The sequence below is a fragment of the Bos indicus genome, chromosome 14 (assembly GCF_029378745.1).
Source record: "Bos indicus isolate NIAB-ARS_2022 breed Sahiwal x Tharparkar chromosome 14, NIAB-ARS_B.indTharparkar_mat_pri_1.0, whole genome shotgun sequence".
NCBI lineage: Eukaryota > Metazoa > Chordata > Mammalia > Artiodactyla > Bovidae > Bos > Bos indicus.
The window spans coordinates 49221265-49240601 of record NC_091773.1 but is presented as its reverse complement, the minus strand read 5'-3'; the positions used below and the strand labels follow the sequence as shown (position 1 = coordinate 49240601).

Here is a 19337-nt window from a genome sequence, read left to right as displayed (position 1 = left end):
TTATCCAGTACTCAACACTCAATACGTGATACTCAATAAATGTTTTTGAAATAAACATGATTTTTATTGTTAATCTTCCTAAAGAAACTTGTATAATTTTTTTACACAAAATCTATCAATAAGAGATTGATTGGTTAAAAGAAAAAAAAAAAGCAAAGCAGAACAAAACAAGTTGAGAGAATCCAGGTTTTTTCACTTATCATTTTTTTTTAAATGGTGACTTGAATTCACCATCTCAACTCATCAGAGCCTGTCTATATGTTACAACAGTCTGAATTTCCTATTGCTACATGGATGAAAGTGAATCCATATAAACCATACCAACACCATCATGTATAACTGGTGGTAAAACTTTATTATTCAAGTTTAGATGTAACAGACATCTTTGCTGTCTGAAGATTGTTTGCATAAGAAATACACCAAGAACATGTTTGTGAGTAGAAATGAACATGCACTATGAAAACAAAATTAAATAAAACAAAAAAAATTCCATGTGTTGTAAGAACAGAACTATTATAGCCAACATTCTAATATTCAAATCAGGACTACAAATTGAATTTTTTCTTAGCAACATGAAATCATTCCGTATGAAAGACATTTTCTGCTGGTGAATATTGCTGTAAGTGAATTTTACATTGGCATTATTGAGATGCTTCCCATCCCTAACCCCCCCTCCCCAATTATTCACGTTGTCACCGTAAAGAATTTGGCATTTCTTATTGTGACATTTGCCTTGTTGGTAGCCATTAAGAAACTATGGTTTTATCAGCCTTGTAATAGTTTTGCCTCTTCATAGTCAACACAATAGGCTGCCTGATTATGATATTTACAGCTCATCTTTAAAAAAACGACCCCAATCTTTCCTGGCCCTTGGGAACTGAGAGTTTAAATAAGCCCCTTGGCCATATAATAATACTTGGCACTCTCATGGTGCCTTTCAATCAAGGATCTCAAAGTGCTTTACAAACAAGTACTACATTACCATTATTATTATTAATATTATTATTATTAATATATTTTTTCCATTTTACAGGTGAGGAACCTGAGGCACGAAAAGAAAAAAGTGATTTGCTGCAGATCATATAATGAACAAAAAATCCAGGAGTAAAAATTAGGATCCAGTTTTGGGACTCATGGGTCTTGAAGAACCATTTTCTCTGATGAAATCTAAATGTTATTTCTGTGTAAAAATTACTCTTGCTTTTCTCTGCTGTAGGACGGAGTGAAGTTTCTAGCTCTACTTTTTCCCTTCAAGAGAACATCACGTTAGGATACATTATCCAGTTTCCATGTGTGGACCAATTTGAATTTCACATTTTCTTCATCCCTGACTTGACACACTTCAACCCTAGCATCTTCCAGAGGTCCTAATTACTGCAGATAACTGTGGATGCTTTCTAAATCACTGATGGTTAGCAGGAACATGTGTGTCCACTGTTGGTGAAATGCTAATGGAAACCCACAGGAAGTGCTCTCCAATGAAGCCATGGCTTCCGCCCTTGGCCAAGTCTTTCTTTGGGAAAATAACACAGCCCTTCAAAGTCCTGGTACATGTTTCTCCATCCTCCTGCTGATAGAATTCCACTTAGTACCTACCTTTGGTTAGCATCTTTAGTCTCATATTTGGATTTGATTTCATTCCTCCGTTTTCTCCTGTGATCTAGGACAGTCAGCAAGCTTTCATTTACTTGATCACAAAAGATGCCTTGCTTTTTTTTTTGCCATGGTTCTCAACCCAAAGATAAGAAAGGTGTGGGCTCAAAATAAACTTTAGGCAAAAAACTGGCATACAGCGCAGAAGCTGGCTGTCAGCTTCTTTACCACCATGGGATGTTCGATCTTCCCCCTCTAGAATTATGTTCATGCTCACGAACTAAACAGGCAGGCAGTTCAGAGGTCTTAAGACAGGTCACCTTTGATGTTTTGCAGCCACATAGCAGGAGGCTAATCATTACTTTAGTAGCTGTATTGATACTCTTCAATTAATTAAGAAAAATGTATACCCTCAGGCATTTAAAAATCTATACATTTAATATTTTTGGAGCTGTATTTGCATTGGATCATCATAGATTATGTGCACATGTGCAATCATTAACATAATGTGCTACCACAGGCTTCAACAAAGAGCTGTTAAAGATAATCACTTTTTCTCTTCTTCTCATTAATATTACCTTAGAAAAAAAAATCCCCATGCTTGTTTTCTAAAATCTACCTTTACTAAAAGAGAACAGTTTAGAAGAAAACATCATTATCTTAAAAGTTGATTTTTCTAAAAGAACATCTCAATATGTCATGTAGAAAGAACGGGCACCCTCTTTCCCTTTGAACTATAGAGTTAACATATTAACCATGAGAGCTCCATCCTTTTTTCATGTACTCAGTGTAGTGTCTCTGAATCCACAATCTTCTGAGGTGGGCTGGCTCTTTAAGAGTCTTCTATCCCAAACAACAATATGAATACATGGATGAGAGATGAAGAGAGAAAGAGTGAGAAAAACGAGAATGAGAATGCATGAGCTGGTCCTGGCTTAAAGTTTGATCCAAAGCCCGATTCAGAATCTGGACACATACTTTAAAAAGACGTATGTTTTTTAAATGACATACAATTTTACCTAGCGTATAGTTTTTATCATAGGGAAAGCCTTTTCCAAGAAGGGAAATTCCTAAGTCATCTTGAAAATCCTTAAAAAAAAAAAAAAAAAAAAGATTTTAAGTATCTAAACAGCTCATTTAAAATTACAATTTAAGACAAAATAGTTCAGAAATCCTAAACCCAAATAAAAATAAAGATACCAATCAATCAATTTTGTAAAAATGTATTTTGAGAGCTAGGACAAAGGCTTTCAAAAGTCAAAAAAAGGGGGTCTTTTAGTGTTTTGATAAATTTTCATCATTTTTCATAGCCCAACCTCTTCTCCATCAAAATATGAAAAAAAAATAAATGAAAATAAAATAATCAATAATAAAAGGCATACAGAATAAGATCTATTGACAATGCTATCTAAGAATATTCTACCTACAGTAGACTGACCATAAATATTCCAAGAATAGTGATATGTATTTCCAATGCTAACCATTACTACTTGTGTGTCTGAGGAAAAAAAAAAAAAAACGATGAAATAAAGAGACATATATGCCAAGAAAGAACAACATACTTGTGTCTGATACACTGGAGAAACTGCTTAAATAGTAGTTTTGCCCAAAAAGCCATACCTGTACTATTGCCCAAGTTAACCAAACTTCGAGTATTTTCTACTTTGAGCAGCTCACATATCGTGGTGCTTGAGGATTGCCACAGTGCACGTTGTTTCTAGTCCTTTCCCTAAGAAAATTAAATACTGTTTTGTTGTTTGGGAAATCTCCTCTTTAGATCTTTAATTGCCACCTCTCCAATCTGCCTGTACATTTTGAGATGCATTCATCAAAATTCCTAAGAAAGATAAATGACATCACATAATTTGAATGTCAAAGCCCCTCATTTCACCTCTTTATCTCGATTCATATGAATTATATTAGAGCTATTTGACAGGTGAGATCAGAAAACAACCCTTTATAAATGAAACTGAAGCAAAAGGCTTAGTCCTGATTTCTTTCTCTCTTTTTCTCTCTTTTTTTTTACATGAAAACAAAAATGCAAGAATGGAAATGACAACACAGCATCAGAAAGACAGTTTGAACTTCATTCACTACAACAGTCACAAACTGGTTGAACTCTACCTGCCATCCAACTTGAAGAAACGAAGACCTGGCACTGGGAAAAAGAAACAAAACCCAAACAAAACAATACAAAGCAACTGCGAATTAATGTAAAAATGGAGTGCAAATGCAACTACAGAATGCGATAAAAACATCAGTGCTGCAGATTCCAGCAGCACTTATCAAAATAATTTCTGAAATGTTTCATCTGAAACATAGACAAAGCAATAAAAAGAGGATATATGTTTATCATTTTAAGCATAACAATGTGAGTTAAGAGCTTAAAAATTAAAAAAAAAAAGTACTTGGAATGAATAGTGCTACCCTTTTTTTTCCTAAGTAGGCATAAAAATATTTTCATTTCCTTCTTGTTTTCATACCATTATATCAAGAACGTTCATTTGTTTCATGTTACCGTTTACAATTTTAATGCACACACACACACACACACACACACACACACAAAGGATATCTACCGCAATAGAAATAGTTGCTTCATTACCTTGTTTGCTACATTTGCAAATGTAAACAGCTAGGCAGAGTCAGAACTGACTCTAATGCATGATGGAATATCTTTGTTGCATACGTACACTGTAGAAAATAATTATTCAATATGTCAGGCACCATTATTTGAAATGTAATACATTAATATTTACTAGAAAAATAAGGTTTTTTTTTTTTTTTTCCTATTTGTTCTCCCAACTTCTTTAATGAAATAAGTTAATCTGACAGTGCATCCAGTAGCTTGTAATATCTTCTACATCTCCGTGGCAAAAAATAAACTACTGGTTGGGACGATATAATGCAAATTATTAAAGTCAGTCCTTGTACATACATCCGTGTAGCAAGCATTGAGGCTCGACTAACAGCACCTTTAACCAATTATTTAATGTTCAGTTATTTAGCCCTATTTCCCTGAGCAGTTATGCTGAGGCTTTCCCTTCATGGATAGTTTTACAAAGCCTTAAGTATTAAAAGTACTATGAAGAACATACTTCTAAGAATCCTATTTAATGCTACTTAACTAAACCTGTATAAATCTAATGGAGGAATTGATTGGTACATATACCAACTGTCAGCCTGTGGTAACGTAACTTTAGACGCTGCCTGACCACAAAGTTTGGAAATTATATTTAAACCAAAAGAAAATAAATAAATACAGCAGGTTACCTTGTGGAGAAATACCATGCGTTCTACATCAATGAATGCCATGGTCTGAACTTTTGTATCCATCTAGTCTTTTGAACTGAGGGGATCCCTTTAGTTAGAACATGCCAAATGAGATTAGTGACCCAAAGGAAGCTTAGAAAACAAACCCAAGCTGGTTCATCACATACAAGAAAAAATGATCTGACTAAAATAAAATTACTATGTAGCACTGAGGATATTGTTTTTTAAAAATGCATATATATTTGGACAAAATGAACCTAAATCGCAAACAAGAGGACTAGTTTTGAAAGGAGTATGTGAACATCTAAAGGACAAAAATATCAGAGAGGGTGTGCATGTGTATGTACAGGCAGGGCTGGCCAAAATCATCGTGCCACCTTCTGTCACTTTTCCCGCTGCTCTCTCCCCAAGCCTAACCACAGCTCGCATTTCTAGGTCTAAATTTGAAACATGATCTATGAGAGGATTCTTGTCTAAGAGGGCGCCATTTTCCTTTCACTGCCCTGGAGATTAAATTTCTCCTCATCTGCCTAGGATTTCATGATACTTCGAAACTGAGGCAATAATTTATGGGTTTTTGAACAAATGGGCCAGTGGCCAGCCCAATACTGCTTTAGGATCATAATATGTAAACCCTTCCAAATTCTAAACAGCTTTGATCTCTTTCTATACAAACATCATAATTATAGTCTGCTGATACTTCTTATGGATGGTTTCCACAGTACACATTCACCAAGATGGTTTTGACTTACTAGGTTCTAAATCAGGACTATTAACCATCTTCCTTTTTTTTTTCTCACTGAACATTTGTCTCACTTTTTAATCTTGGTAACCTACTCATCAAAAGAAAGAATAATAAAAGAAGGGAATTTCATGTTGGATAAGGCAGGCTCTATGAAGTATTTTTTTTTAATAGGTCTTCATAAGACATTACAAGCTATTGAATTCCCATCAAGAAAACCTATTTCTATTTAATTGTGCTAAGTGCTAAGGTTTTACTCTTTAGGTTTTCCATTTTTTTCCACTTGTGCATTGTTCCTATGCAGGCCCCTCTGGATATGAGTTGTGAAGTCATATTTGTCCGTGCAAAGATGCTGGCATATGCTGCACTGGAAAGGTCCACTGTCACCATGGCAACTCATATGCAAAGCATACATCACTTCATCCAGAAAGACAATGCCACAGTGCACACATTTTGTTGAAAGTTCATCTTGAGTACTTCTATCAACTTTCTCTGTTTTTACTACATTCAAGGGACCTTCATTTTTTACATTTGACGGTGCCTTCGTTTTCTCCTTGGAGGCACCATTCGCAGTTGGCCCAGGTCTGGAATGCTTGATCGCCAAATCTAGAGGAATGTCATTGTCTGATCCAACAGCTGAAAAATGAGGAGGCAGATTGAAGGTGGGATAAGGCACATAGTTTTGGCAAGGATTTGGTAGGCCAGGCACGTGACTCAAGTAGTGCGGATTCCCAGGAACGGAGAGCTTATATTTACTCCAGAACCGCAGCCAATCAGCTTCACTCTGGAAGTCATTATGTACAAAGGGAAGTCCGAAAAGGGGATACTGGTACTTTTCAATAGGGCTGCCTGGTGGTGAATAATTTGGGTGCTTCGCAGGTCTCATGTACTTTTCTATGGGACTGCCTCTCTCAGAACTTCCTTTCCCTTCAGATACGGATGAACTGTTTCCTGGGTCTCCAGTACTTTCCTGAGGACTTTTTATCTGAATGTGCAAAGGTTGCATTCTTTTGTGAATATCCAGAGTTTGGCTGACCAGGACTGGCTGCTGAGCAGAATGGCTTTTAGTCAATGAACCCTGGGCTTCGTATTTACTCAGGCTGGGGAGTGGAATTTCTCTCTGGTGACCTTCAGTTAAGTGATCTTCCGACCGCCTCTCTAAGGGGCTGCCGTTGACCTGCTCCTCACTGCCAGCCCTCTGCTGTTTGTTGAGCTGCTCGGCCTGAAGTGCCTCTGGGTTAAGGCGCTTTCTTGTTCTTCTCCTAATAATCTGCTCACCGTTGTTTTGTTTAATGATGTTTAAAGGCCTGGGAGTCTGCAGGGAACACACACACAATACATAAAAGGAAAACATTAAAAAATACATTAAAATGCATTAACAATTCCTCACAAATATAAACCATGTTCAAGTTCAAAGCAAAGACAGGCTTTATGTTATAGATTTACTAAATCTCCTCCTTTTGCCCTAAGCAGGATCAGAGGACAGAACCAAAGCACACTCTTTTACCCTAATTAAATCATGCCCATCTTTACAGAGAGGACTGAAAACTTTAATCTACTTGAAAACAGCCTTTCCAAACTCAACAGACTTCAGAATCACATTATTTTGTGATAAAACAATATAGAAAGCTAGTTGAAGAAATGTGATTTTTCTAAAAGATTTCTCAACTTTTGAGTCATGCACCAAGAAGATGTCAACAGTAACAGAGGAGATTGGTTTTGATGACAACTGTGGAAAAATGATACAAGGCTGTAGACTGAACTATGTCTTCCTCCCCATCCCCCAGATACTCCCTTCCAATTCATATACTGAATCTCTTACCCCCCAGTGTGACTGTATCTGAAGATTAGGTCTTTAGGAGGTAAATAAGACTAAGTGAGGGCTTTCCTGGTGGCTCAGATGGTAAAGAATCTGCCTGCAATGTTGGAGACCTGGGTTCAATCCCTGAGTCAGGAAGATTCCCTGGAGAAGGGAATGGTTATCCTCCAGCATTCTTGGAGAATCCCATGGACAGAGGAGCCTGGCGGACTACAGTCCATGGGGTTGTAAAGAGTCGTACACAGCTGAGTGATTAACACACAAGATTAAATGCAGACATAGAGTAAAGGCAGCCTTCTACAAGCCAGGAAGAGACTCTCACCAGAACCCAACCACACTGCACCCTATCTCAGACTGCCGGCCTCTAGAAGTGTGAAAATAAATGTCTGTTCTTTAAGACATCCAGTTTATGGTAGTTTGTTATGTCAAGGCCCAGATGACTAATACACACACTCTCCTAAATAACTGCGAGTGTGGATATATAATATTAAACATCAGAATATAAATAATCAAAGGCAAACTGACAGAACTATAAGGAAACATATCAAGTGAAGTGAAAGTGAAATTGTTAGTTGCTCAGCTGTGTCCAAATCTTTCTGACCCCATGGACTGTAGTCCGCAAGGCTCCTCTGTCCATGGGATTCTCCAGGCAAGAATACTGCAGTGGGTAAGCCATTTCCTTCTCTGGGGGATCTTCCCAACCCAGGGATTGAACATGGTTCTCCTGCATTGCAGGCAGATTCTTTATGATCAGAGCCACCAGGGAAGTCCAACAGTTGCTCAGCTGTGTTGGACTCTTTGTGACTGCACAGACTGTAGCCTGCCAGGCTCCTCTAACCATGGAATTCTTCAGGATCAAAGCCATATCCAGTGAGAGGTTTTCTGTGTGTGTGTGTGTTTTTAATAAATCTCCCACTTTCATTTCTTTTCCTCTAATTATATAAGTATTTATTATTAAGGAAGATTTTTCCTGTTAACAGATGAAGCATTTGTTTTCTGTTGAAAATCTAAATTTATTTGTAGGCTTGCTTCAAATATCCTATCTGTCATTCTACTCTGTACTTAAATAGAATGCTGACTTTCACCCAGCTTAAGTATGACATGACTGGTATTTATGTACATGTTCAACAGGTGTTTATATTACATGACTAAAATCCACAGATAAGACTATAATAAAAACTTTACTTGCAGTAGGAGCTTTAACTTCGATTTATAAAATCAAGAGAATATGTTTAATAAGTGAATGCATATTTACAAATTAAAAATTCAAAGAATCTTTAAATGGGCTAAAATCTGATTTTTTCTAAAAGATTACTGAAATCAGGAAATAATCTCTACATAAAATATGAACATGAACAATATGTAATTTGTGAATTATACCTGGAAATGATGTATCTTAATGCAAGACAGTATTTTTTAAGTGTTAAAACACAAATCCTCTTGGAGTGTTTTTATTGTCACAAAGATATTTTGAAGGATAAAGGAGAACGCACTTGTTATTGAACATCAAATTACTGGTTTTAGAATGAAAATGTCACATCCCTTGGATAGTCCATGTTCATTTACTTTGTTCAGAATTTCAGATTTATAAAGATCTCATATTTCAAACATACATATTTAATCTCTATCCTTCTTTTTGAATATAAGCATTTAATGCTGAAAATATTCCTCTAAACACTGCTTTAGGTAATTTCACAAATTTTGATATATTTTAAAACTTGTATTTAATTATAATATTTAAATACAATTCAATATTTTAACACAGTATTATTTTAAAACAGCTACATGATAACTTTCTAAGATAAACATGTTATTTTATATTTTGATTAAGATGACACTATTAAAACTCACTGAACACTATACATTAGATCTGTGCATTGCATTGTACATAAAGGTTATATTTATAAAAATGTAAATATATGGAGTTGATGGGAAAACTCAAGGGAACGAAGAGTTTTATCCTGTAGAACACAGAGTGGAAGAAATATAGTGTCTGTTTTAGAATCCTAAAGAAGACCAATATTTAAATGACAGGTAAAGGAATTACAGCCCATAAAAGAGACATCAGAGAATTATTATGCACAAATGTATAAGAACTAAGAGCATGCAGGGCCATGGAATTCATGGAGTAGAAATATAGGAAATTTAAGATTTTAAAAAAACCCTCAAAATCAAAAACATCTCTGGGGAGATGAATATTAAAATAATTGTTAAAAATTTGTTCATTTATATTGCAGTTGTTAAATTACCATAACCTGGAAGAGCAGTAGTTTAATTAATATTTGGCCTTTGATTGGACAGCATTCAATTAAAATCATTAATGTCAGTACTCATTAAATGGAAGCTTATTGCTTGCTTAAATGGTGAAGGCTTAAAAAAAGTAAGGTGGTGGTGGTAGGTGGAGATTCCTTCTACTAGCTACATGCTAATAACTAAGGTTTTCACAGTTTACTACCAATTAGTCTTGTTGGCAGTATGCATTTTTTAAAAGAGTGCTTCCAGTGGTCCGTTTTGGAGGACATTTTGTCTAAAACTGTATTCCCTGTATTCTAGATAGAACTGTATTCTATCCACTGGCTGGTGCTGAGAGCTGTGGTAAAATGCCAAACTAAATGCAAAAGGCAGAAGGAAACAGATTTTTGCTTACTAAATGGGGCATTCCTATTTTTAAAGGCAGCTTTGGTCAGCAGATAAACTTTTTTTTTTAAGTTTTTTTTTTTTTTTTTTTGGATGTGGACCATTTTTAAAGATTTTAAAGAATTTGTTACAATATTGTTTCTGTTTTGTGTTTTGGTTTTTTGGCTGCTGAAAGGTAGTGGGATCTTAGTTCCCTGACCAGGGAATGAACCTTCACCCCTGGCATTGGAAAGCAAAGCCTTAACCACTGCACCACCAGGGAAGTCCCTAAACTTTCTAAATCAAAAAGAAAAAAAAAAAAAAAAAATCCTTCGGGAAGTCAAATGCATATAAAGATGGGAGATTTGTAAGTTTAAATTTTATTATAAGATTCTACCTAAAACTTGGTTAGAAATAACTGACATAGCTCAGACAGTCATAGAAACTAGCCAGCCAGAGATCTTAAAACACAGAACACCTCAGCACCTTCCTCTGCTCTGCTGTGTGCTCTTCAAGCCCTAAGATGCTGCTGGAAGCCCTGGAGAGAGTCACCTGGCATCTTGGTCCCAGTAAGAACCACTCTTCTGAACTTGTCCTACTTCCAGCCTAGATGACACTTGCAAATTCCAAAAGTAGACTGGAAAAGAAGCATTTTTTCCCTTGCCCTATATTTTATACTGAACATGGGAGAGTCTTCTTGCTTTTTTTTTTTTTTAATTTATGTACTTTTGAGCTTTAAAAGTTTCTCCTTTCTACCTAAATTAATGTCACTGAATTCTGATACCCACTCATTCACATAATGGTTATGTGAAGTTCCCAGAAATCAATCATTTTCCTCTTTTATATCAAAAGAAACATAATGCATTAGTAATGATCTCACATGAATCTCCCCATAACATCTAAGGCCGGTCCACCATAAATCACATGTGCGCTCAAAGCAAGTGGATTAAACTCTGCAGGGGCAGGCACCACAAGCCAGGGAATGGTACTTATCACGCCACAGACCAGGCTGTTTTATAAAGCTTTTCCTGAAACAGTCTAACAAGTTCTTACCGAGTGAAGCTTCTGGTAGAGACCACACGCATTGCATACATATCCGCCATTTGCATTCTTTCGCCAGAGAGAGGTCTTTGTGGTCAAGCAATTGGCACAAAAAACACCCGAGCCTCTGCGCCTCTGAAATGGGGGAAAAAAAAAAAAACAAGGTCAGAGGTGAGTCACATGATCAGTGGAGTTAGACCAAACCAACCCAGGAGTTTTGTCTTTAGACTAGCAACAATGACAGTATAAAACCACGCTGCCCATAATGAGGTCAGGTTCAATTGTGTTTAATAGGCACCACTGATTTTCATTATAATTAACCCTACAGTGATGGATGAGGTGTGTGCAACACCAAAGGCTTTTCACAGAAACAGCTTTAACTTTTTGAACTTTGGGGTTTGTGCCTTTAATGATGGCTCCTAAATGCTGAACCCTAAAATATACCTTTTAAAAGTGTCAAAAGTCAAAAGACAGAGCATGGCAATATGTTTAATATATTTTGGAAAAAGCGGTGCCCAGGCTACCTGAGCTTCAAAATATAGTCAAACTTGGAATAAGTGCAGCATGTAAACCACTTACAATTAAACCTGAGGCATGTCTTTCTGGATGTCATTCATGTAACATAAGTATTCAGACACTAATAAGACACTCAGTTCTAATTTTTCATTTGCACCTGTAAAATCTGAAAGAGAACACCCTCTATCTCCCAAATCTGAGAGGAACAGAAGAAACTTCTGCCAACTAGAAGTACAGTATTACTAATGAGAATCCTTATGAGGAGCCTGCTTAAGCCAGACAACATAGTCCCATCAATGGCTATTTATTTATTTTATTTGACTCAGACTTGGAAATCACAAGCGTTTCTGAAATTTTAGGATGAATTCTCTAATCACCAGATTGAAAAATAATCCAAGAATATTTAAAAGTAGATCGTTAGCATTGCTTGTTCCATTCTTGCTATCAAGTAATGATTCCATTAAACTTCTCATTGAAACAAAAGTCAGGCTGTGTTCATAGGCGCAAATACTAACAGGCAGGAAATGGAACTCTGGCTGAAGAAGAAGAAGGAAAAAAAAAAAAAAAAGACAGCCTGAATTGCAACTCTGCTCTTTTTTCTCTAGGAAGCAAAGCCTTTAATGATAAAATATGCATGTTAGATAAGGAGTGGAAAAAGTCTTGCTGGAACCCAATTTTGTGATACATTTAAAATTACAAACACTATATGTCAAAATTTCAGGGATTCATAAAATTTAGGCAATTTATTTAACTCGAGTCCATACTGTAGACGAGGGGTATCCCTGCCAAGAAAATACAATGGTTATAATTGTACTCTGATACATTTCAAATGGAAAGCTTTCTGCAGACATAATTTTGGCTTCAAGACTGGAACACTTTCTTGGCATTGAAAGGGCATTTGATTCATCGGGTGTTTCACAATGTATCACTAAAAAGACCTGGTGAGCAGCCAGTTCCCTATAGGGTAATTTTTCCATCCAGATGCAAGTGCTATCAGAGGCCCTCGTCAGCTAAACTAATTATGATCTTGCAATTGCTGATGCCTGCTCACTCTAACATTCGACATCCTCCATTAATCATCAATACAAGGAAAATGAATGAAACGTAAAGAAATGAGGACTGGTAAGCTGCATAGCCATAAAAATCTGAAATGAGAGCAATAATTTAACAAGATTGGGGGAATGTTTTTAGTGAGCACAAAGTCAAGCTAACAATTGCCCTTTTCAACCAAGAACACAATTTCATTAGTGTAGCAGGTTGTGCTACTTCAGGTGATGTAATAAAAGCTAGATTTTTCACAAAGATAATCTCTGGCTCCCCTTTTCTCCTTACTCCCCTGATCCCCCAAATCAGGACCAGGAGCGTATAATAAATTTCTCAGTCTCAAAACAAAACGCTGGGTACTGGTCCTCAAAGTCCCAATAGGGACCTACTGCAAAAGGACAGACTGCTATTTCCCTCAAATCAATGAACTATTAGAGCTTGTGTTTATCAAACACTCTGGGGCTCCCTTTATCCGAGGTAAGCTGGGGAGCCTAGTTAGGTTATAATTGTGAAACTTCCCTGGGGCCACGCTGTCTTTTCCCCAAGATCTAAATAACATGTTTGGCAAATAAACACCAATTTGATCCACATAAAGGCAATGTAAATGTCCATTTGGAAACTAACCCACATATATGGCTGCGGCTCAAACCTGAATGTATAACCATTCACGGCAGCCTGCTCTTCTTTCCTTACGTCCTGGCTGCTTGACACGGCATGCCAAAGTGGGTGTAATCCTGGTTTTAGAGAACGCTTCAACCTTGCATACTTTTGCACTTAAGTCTCTTGCAAAGAAAATGCCCTTCATTAGTTCAAGGGAAAATCCTGAAATTACAGTGCTGGTTTACACATGCACATCTTGCTTTAACCAGCATTTAGGCTCCAATAGAGGCTGGTATATTTTAGGTGAACCATATCTTATTTTAAATACATCAAGAGTAATTTGGATTCACTTATTTGGAGTCAGTATGGCATGGGGGTTAATAGATTTAGCTTGCATCCAAAACATGCCTCTGTCTTGAGTTGCTGGGTACGACTTTGAGTGAATTACTTAACTTAGCAGTACTTAAATGCTCCCCTCTTTAAAGTGTGAGCTGCTGTGAGTATTAATGTGGACAAATGGGCATATAATTAAAACAATGTCAGGGATGTAGTAAGCTCTCAAGTTATCGATCCATCATCAACCCATTAGGGATTAAGCTGTATTTCTTTTGTTAAGAGAAAAATATTCTGTTTCGTTCTTATCACTTTAATCTACTTATTTTACATTTTAGATATGCTTAAAGCATACGGTTGAGTATTAGAACATGCATTTCATTTGTGTCATTCTTATCAAATATGAGAATGGAAAGTTGAGTCAGAGTGAAATATCTAGGTGTTCACACCTAGAATTCAATAGGAGCGTACTTGTGTGGGGGCAGAGAGTAGGAGGTAGGTGAGAAATATTTCATACATTTAGTTACCTCCCATCTAACAAATGTATCACTTTGGTAAGCACTGTAGAACCCTATGTTTGATGAACTTGGAAATTTCGGAAGCAGCAGAGTAAGTGGGAGAAGTGGGCAGTGTCCTTCGCTGTGTGACTACAGAACGGTGGACCATGACGCATCTCTCTAAACCACATCACAGATGACAGCCTGACCCCAGCGAAAGCCGCACTATGCATAATGTCACCTAGCTGGACCGAGTATGGCATTTTTTCCCATGTCACCAACATCCTTAACCCAATCAAGTGCTGAGAAAAAGTCTGTTGCCAAAGGAAGCAAAATAGAAGTTTCCCTTGCCTTACTTTTTAAAAACAAGCTTGTTAAAGAGAAAGAAAGGCATTAAAGACCTTATTTCATTCAGTTTATCAGGCACAACAGAGTTTTAAAACAGTTTTAATTCTCCTTTATACTGTGTTAAAGACAGAAATCATGTCCCCTAACAGTCATCAAATAGCCTAATAAGTACCTAGGACAGTGCTGTCTGTCTTGAGTGGCTGAATATTATTAAAGTTGAAAATCATCTCTCTTGCAATAATTTTTATCACTAGTCATTACTCCTGTTTTTGAAAATAAAGTTTTTTAAAAAATATTCCGTAGAAATGTCTCCCATTTGGATTGACAAATTTATCTTCAGTTGGGCAGAGATGGCTAATTACGTTGGAGACAAGAAAATCAAGGGAGTTAATTTCCCCAATTCTACATTCCAGGCTTTTTTTTTTCCCTCTTTGAAAAACAGCTGAAGCCAGGTACCTGCTAAGTCCTGAAGATATAAAGTCAGGACCATCTCACACGCTAATAAAGTAACGCTCAAAATTCTCCAAGCCAGGCTTCAGCAATATGTGAACCATGAACTTCCAGATGTTCAAGCTGGTTTTAGAAAAGGCAGAGGAACCAGAGATCAAATTGCCAACATCCGCTGGATCATGGAAAAAGCAAGAGAGTTCCAGAAAAACATCATTTCTGCTTTATTGACTATGCCAAAACCTTTGACTGTGTGGATCACAATAAACTGTGGGAAATTGTTCAAGAGATGGGAATACCAGACCACCTGACCTGCCTCTTGAGAAACCTGTATGCAGGTCAGGAAGCAACAGTTAGAACTGGACATGAAACAATAGACTGCTTCCAAATAAGAAAAGGAGTACGTCAAGGCTGTATATTGTCACCCTGCTTATTTAACTTATATGCAGAGTACATCATGAGAAATGCTTGGCTGAAACAAGCACAAGCTGGAATCAAGATTGCCGGGAGAAATATCAATAACCTCAGATATGACACCACCCTTATGGCAGAAAGTGAAGAGGAACTAAAAAGCCTCTTGATGAAAGTGAAAGAGGACATTGAAAAAGTTGGCTTAAACCTCAACATTAAGAAAATTAAGATCATGACATCTAGTCCCATCACTTCACAGGAAATAGATGGGGAAACAGTGGAAACAGTGTCAGACTTTATTTTTCTGGGCTCCAAAATCACTGCAGATGGTGACTGCAGCCATGAAATTAAAAGACGCTTACTCCTTGGAAGGAAAGTTATGACCAACCTAGATAGCATATTCAAAAGCAGAGACATTACTTTGCCAACAAAGGTCTGTCTAGTCAAGGCTATGGTTTTTCCAGTGGTCATGTATGGATGTGAGAGTTGGACTGTGAAGAAAGCTGAGCACCGAAGAATTGATGCTTTTGAACTGTGGTATTGGAGAAGACTCTTGAGAGTCCCTTGGACTATAAGGATATCCAACCAGTCCATTCTAAAGGAGGTCAGTCCTGGGTGTTCTTTGGAAGGAATGATGCTAAAGCTGAAACTCCAGTACTTTGGCCACCTCATGCGAAGAGTTGACTCATTGGAAAAGATTCTGATGCTGGGAGGGATTGGGGGCAGGAGGAGAAGGGGACAACAGAGGATGAGATGGCTGGATGGCCTCACTGACTCGATGGACACGAGTCTGAGTATACTCCGGGAGTTGGTGATGGACAGGGAGGCCTGGCGTGCTGTGATTCATGGGGTCGCAAAGAGTCAGACACGACTGAGCGACTGAACTGAACTGAACTGAAGAATGAAGCTCTACCTCACCTTTATACACATCATTAGAGTCATGCATTGCTGATGGTATATGTGTATGTTTTAAATAATATAATGGTTTCTCCTTTTCCTACAAGCTGCTTTTAAGAGTTAATAATAGGGGATTCCCTGTGATCCAGTGGTTAGGACTCTGTACTTTCACTGCTGAGGGTGTGGGTTCAATCCCTGGCCAGGGAACCAAGATCCTGGAAACTGAGCACCACCCCCGCAAAAAGGAGTTGATAATGATTTGAACCTCCATGACTTTGTGCAGGAGACATATGCACTGTCCTTTGAGAGATATGGATAAAGACACTTCTGGGAGAGGAAATGATAGGAATAAGCAGTTAGTGGATAACATGAAGGTGTACGTGAAAGGCCCTCCTTTCAGGCTGAAGGAAAGCTGTCCTCTTACATATCCAAAGCTACGCATGGTCATAGCATGGTCTGCCCCTGGCCTTCTCTAAGTGCACTTCCTATTTATATGTGGTTTCAGCGGAGGGCTAGACTGAAGGATGGTCAGCAGAGAACCCAAATCTACATGAAAGTCACCTCAATGGAAAATGTCTAAAGAGGAAATTCTGGAATCAACAAGGAACTAACTGCGTTTAACTTCAAATTTAAATAATTTGCCCACTAACTTTTAGGTCGAATCTGTATGGCTTGTATGTTATTTCTGCTGGCTGGTAATTTCCTGTGTGAAAAAGGAAGATTGGTGATGACAGGAATAGTTCATTGCAAGGAATTCTGAGGCCAGCCCCCATGATCAGCATCTCCAAGGCTTTTCAGTTACTGAGAATTCTTTGGATCACTTCTTTCCTTCCCACGTTTCAAATGTATTATAACCACCATACCGATTTTCACAACAGCAAGTTAGGTGATGAATCTGGACAATCATCCATGCCAGGATTTGAAACAGAAAATGACAAACCACCTTTTAATAAAAGTACATTTTAAATCTAATATAATTTTTTTTTTCTTTTCCCTGCTGGAGAGTGCACCAAGAAGTGTAATGACTAAATAACTAACAGAAGAAATCTCTAGTCTTTAGGCTCACAGCTAACTACTGTAAGGCATCATGATCACTAAATTTTTCTCAAAGTTTCTGATTCAAGTTTCGCTTTTAGGGGGCTTAAATTCTCAGTCAATTACAGATCCCTCTGTGTTAAGCACTGACACATACTTTGGTAAACCCAGATGAGTCTTCAGAAAAGAACAAGAATCGGAAAAAAAGTTTTAAATTGGTTCAGCTATTTTTATAGCTTATTTTACTATTTGAAGATCAGCCAAAAGCAAACATTTTAAGGTTTTCAAATTTCATTATTAACAGAACTTATTTCATTTGATCAATAAAAAGTAAATTTGATTGAATTATTCATTCAAGTGGTTTAACATTTAGAGTCATGGATATTCATCTCCAAGATATTAAAAGTCCCCATTGGAGAAGTTTATCTGTGCAGAAATGATCCTTTATAATAGTTTTCTATGAATAAAAACCATACTGAAACCATGTAATTACATAACAAGCCTTGATAGGCAGAGTATTTACTCACATTTTTTATGGTTTTATATCTTGGCCATTTTAAATCAAATCAACTTGAAATTTGATATACATGCTGTTAGTCTGGATGCACCTCAAATATTTTTAACTCTTTAAACAATTCTATGTTTATTTGATTATATCAAGAATCCTTTGAGAACTTCATTTTAGGGAAATGTACAGATGGCTATGATGGAACCTTCTGGTACAACTCTGTAGTAATGAAACTTCAGTGGTAAATATAATTCAATTCAGTTTGGGGACTAATTATTAAATGTCCACTATGTGCCTGGCACTGTGCTAGAAGCTAGAGTTACAGTGAAGTATATGGCAGACATGGTCTGTAATCTCTCTGTTCACAGCAGAATCTGCTAAAAACATACCATATATACAGTTAACATGATAAAAACTGAGACTGTTGATGAATGGTGACAGTTTGATTCATGTAAATTATATGAAAACATTTCTCAAGAAACCAAAGCATCTCCCACAAATACATCTCACTTAAAGGCTGAAAGTTATCTAATAATCAGAGGGGTTACTCTCTGTGCTCCTTTATAAAAATGGATAATAGTTTAGTCATTTCAGAAACAAGAACCTTGCTTATTGTCCCATCAGTAATAATGTCCTGCTGCTGCTGCTGCTAAGTCGCTTCAGTCATATCCGACTCTATGCGACCCCATAGACAGCAGCCCACCAGACTCCTCTGTCCCTGGGGTTCTCCAGGCAAGAATACTGGTGTGGGTTGCCATTTCCTTCTCCTATCAACCACCAAAAGAGTTGATACAAACTAAATAATGCGTTCATGACTGTCACTATAAAATTGAAATTCAATACCTATTGAATAAATGATAAATATTATTTTAGCCATTATCACTCTTATTCACCACCAAGAGACAGAAAAGGTCACTCTTTCCCACTTACCCCCATTAAGGAATTAACTGACTATTGACCACCCACCAGCAGAGGCTACAGAATATAAAGAACACCACACCTAAAACAACTTAAAACAGACAGTGGCTTGCAATGAACACCTAAATAAATTCACAGCCAGAATTTTATCAGAAGCACAGGCTGGCCAGTATTTTAGCAAGAGCAGGGAGACAGCTTTGCCAACAGAAAGCAATAGATATCAATACCTTGGCTGACTTTTACTCCAAATAAAATTATAAAGAATCAGTTGAAACAGGCTGTATAGCAAGTCTATGCCTACTTTAAAACAGCCCTCTATGCCCCCAGATTTCTTGCCAGAAAACTGAAGAGACTCTACAAGGTTCAGCCAAGCATCCATCTTATAATCACCTATCTCAGAGTTTGGAAACAAAACCTGTTTACCCTGCTTATTAAATTCACTTCCTCAACACATCAGAAATGCTAATGGAGACCAGTGTAAACTAAACTGACATCTTTGGCTAGAAGCAATGGAACAACTTCTGTTCCAGGACATGAGGCAATTCATATTCTAGCAATCATACATTGTACCCAGGTATGAATGTGCCCAAGACTTTTCCACTGACACGTCACCACGCTGGAGTTGCCCAATATATCAGGACATGTTAAAACAGATTAGCTCCATTTCTTCTGAGATGCAATTGGTGACTCGCGGCACGG

The 19337-nt window shown here is 37.3% G+C and overlaps 1 protein-coding gene across 8 annotated transcripts in view; it reads right to left on the bottom strand.

Moving 5' to 3' along the window:
- Nucleotides 1–334: 334 nt before the first annotated feature.
- TRPS1 (transcriptional repressor GATA binding 1) overlaps nt 335–19337 on the bottom strand; it is a 279514-nt gene continuing 260511 nt past the window's right edge. For all 8 annotated transcript variants that reach the window (XM_070802758.1, XM_070802763.1, XM_070802762.1 and 5 more), the window contains 2 exons: nt 11097–11219; nt 335–6923 (listed from right to left, as the gene is read on the bottom strand). In XM_070802758.1, coding sequence (XP_070658859.1) covers nt 5862–6923; nt 11097–11219 — 1185 coding nt within the window. In that variant the 3' untranslated portion in view covers nt 335–5861. The remainder of the gene's footprint in view (nt 6924–11096; nt 11220–19337) is intronic.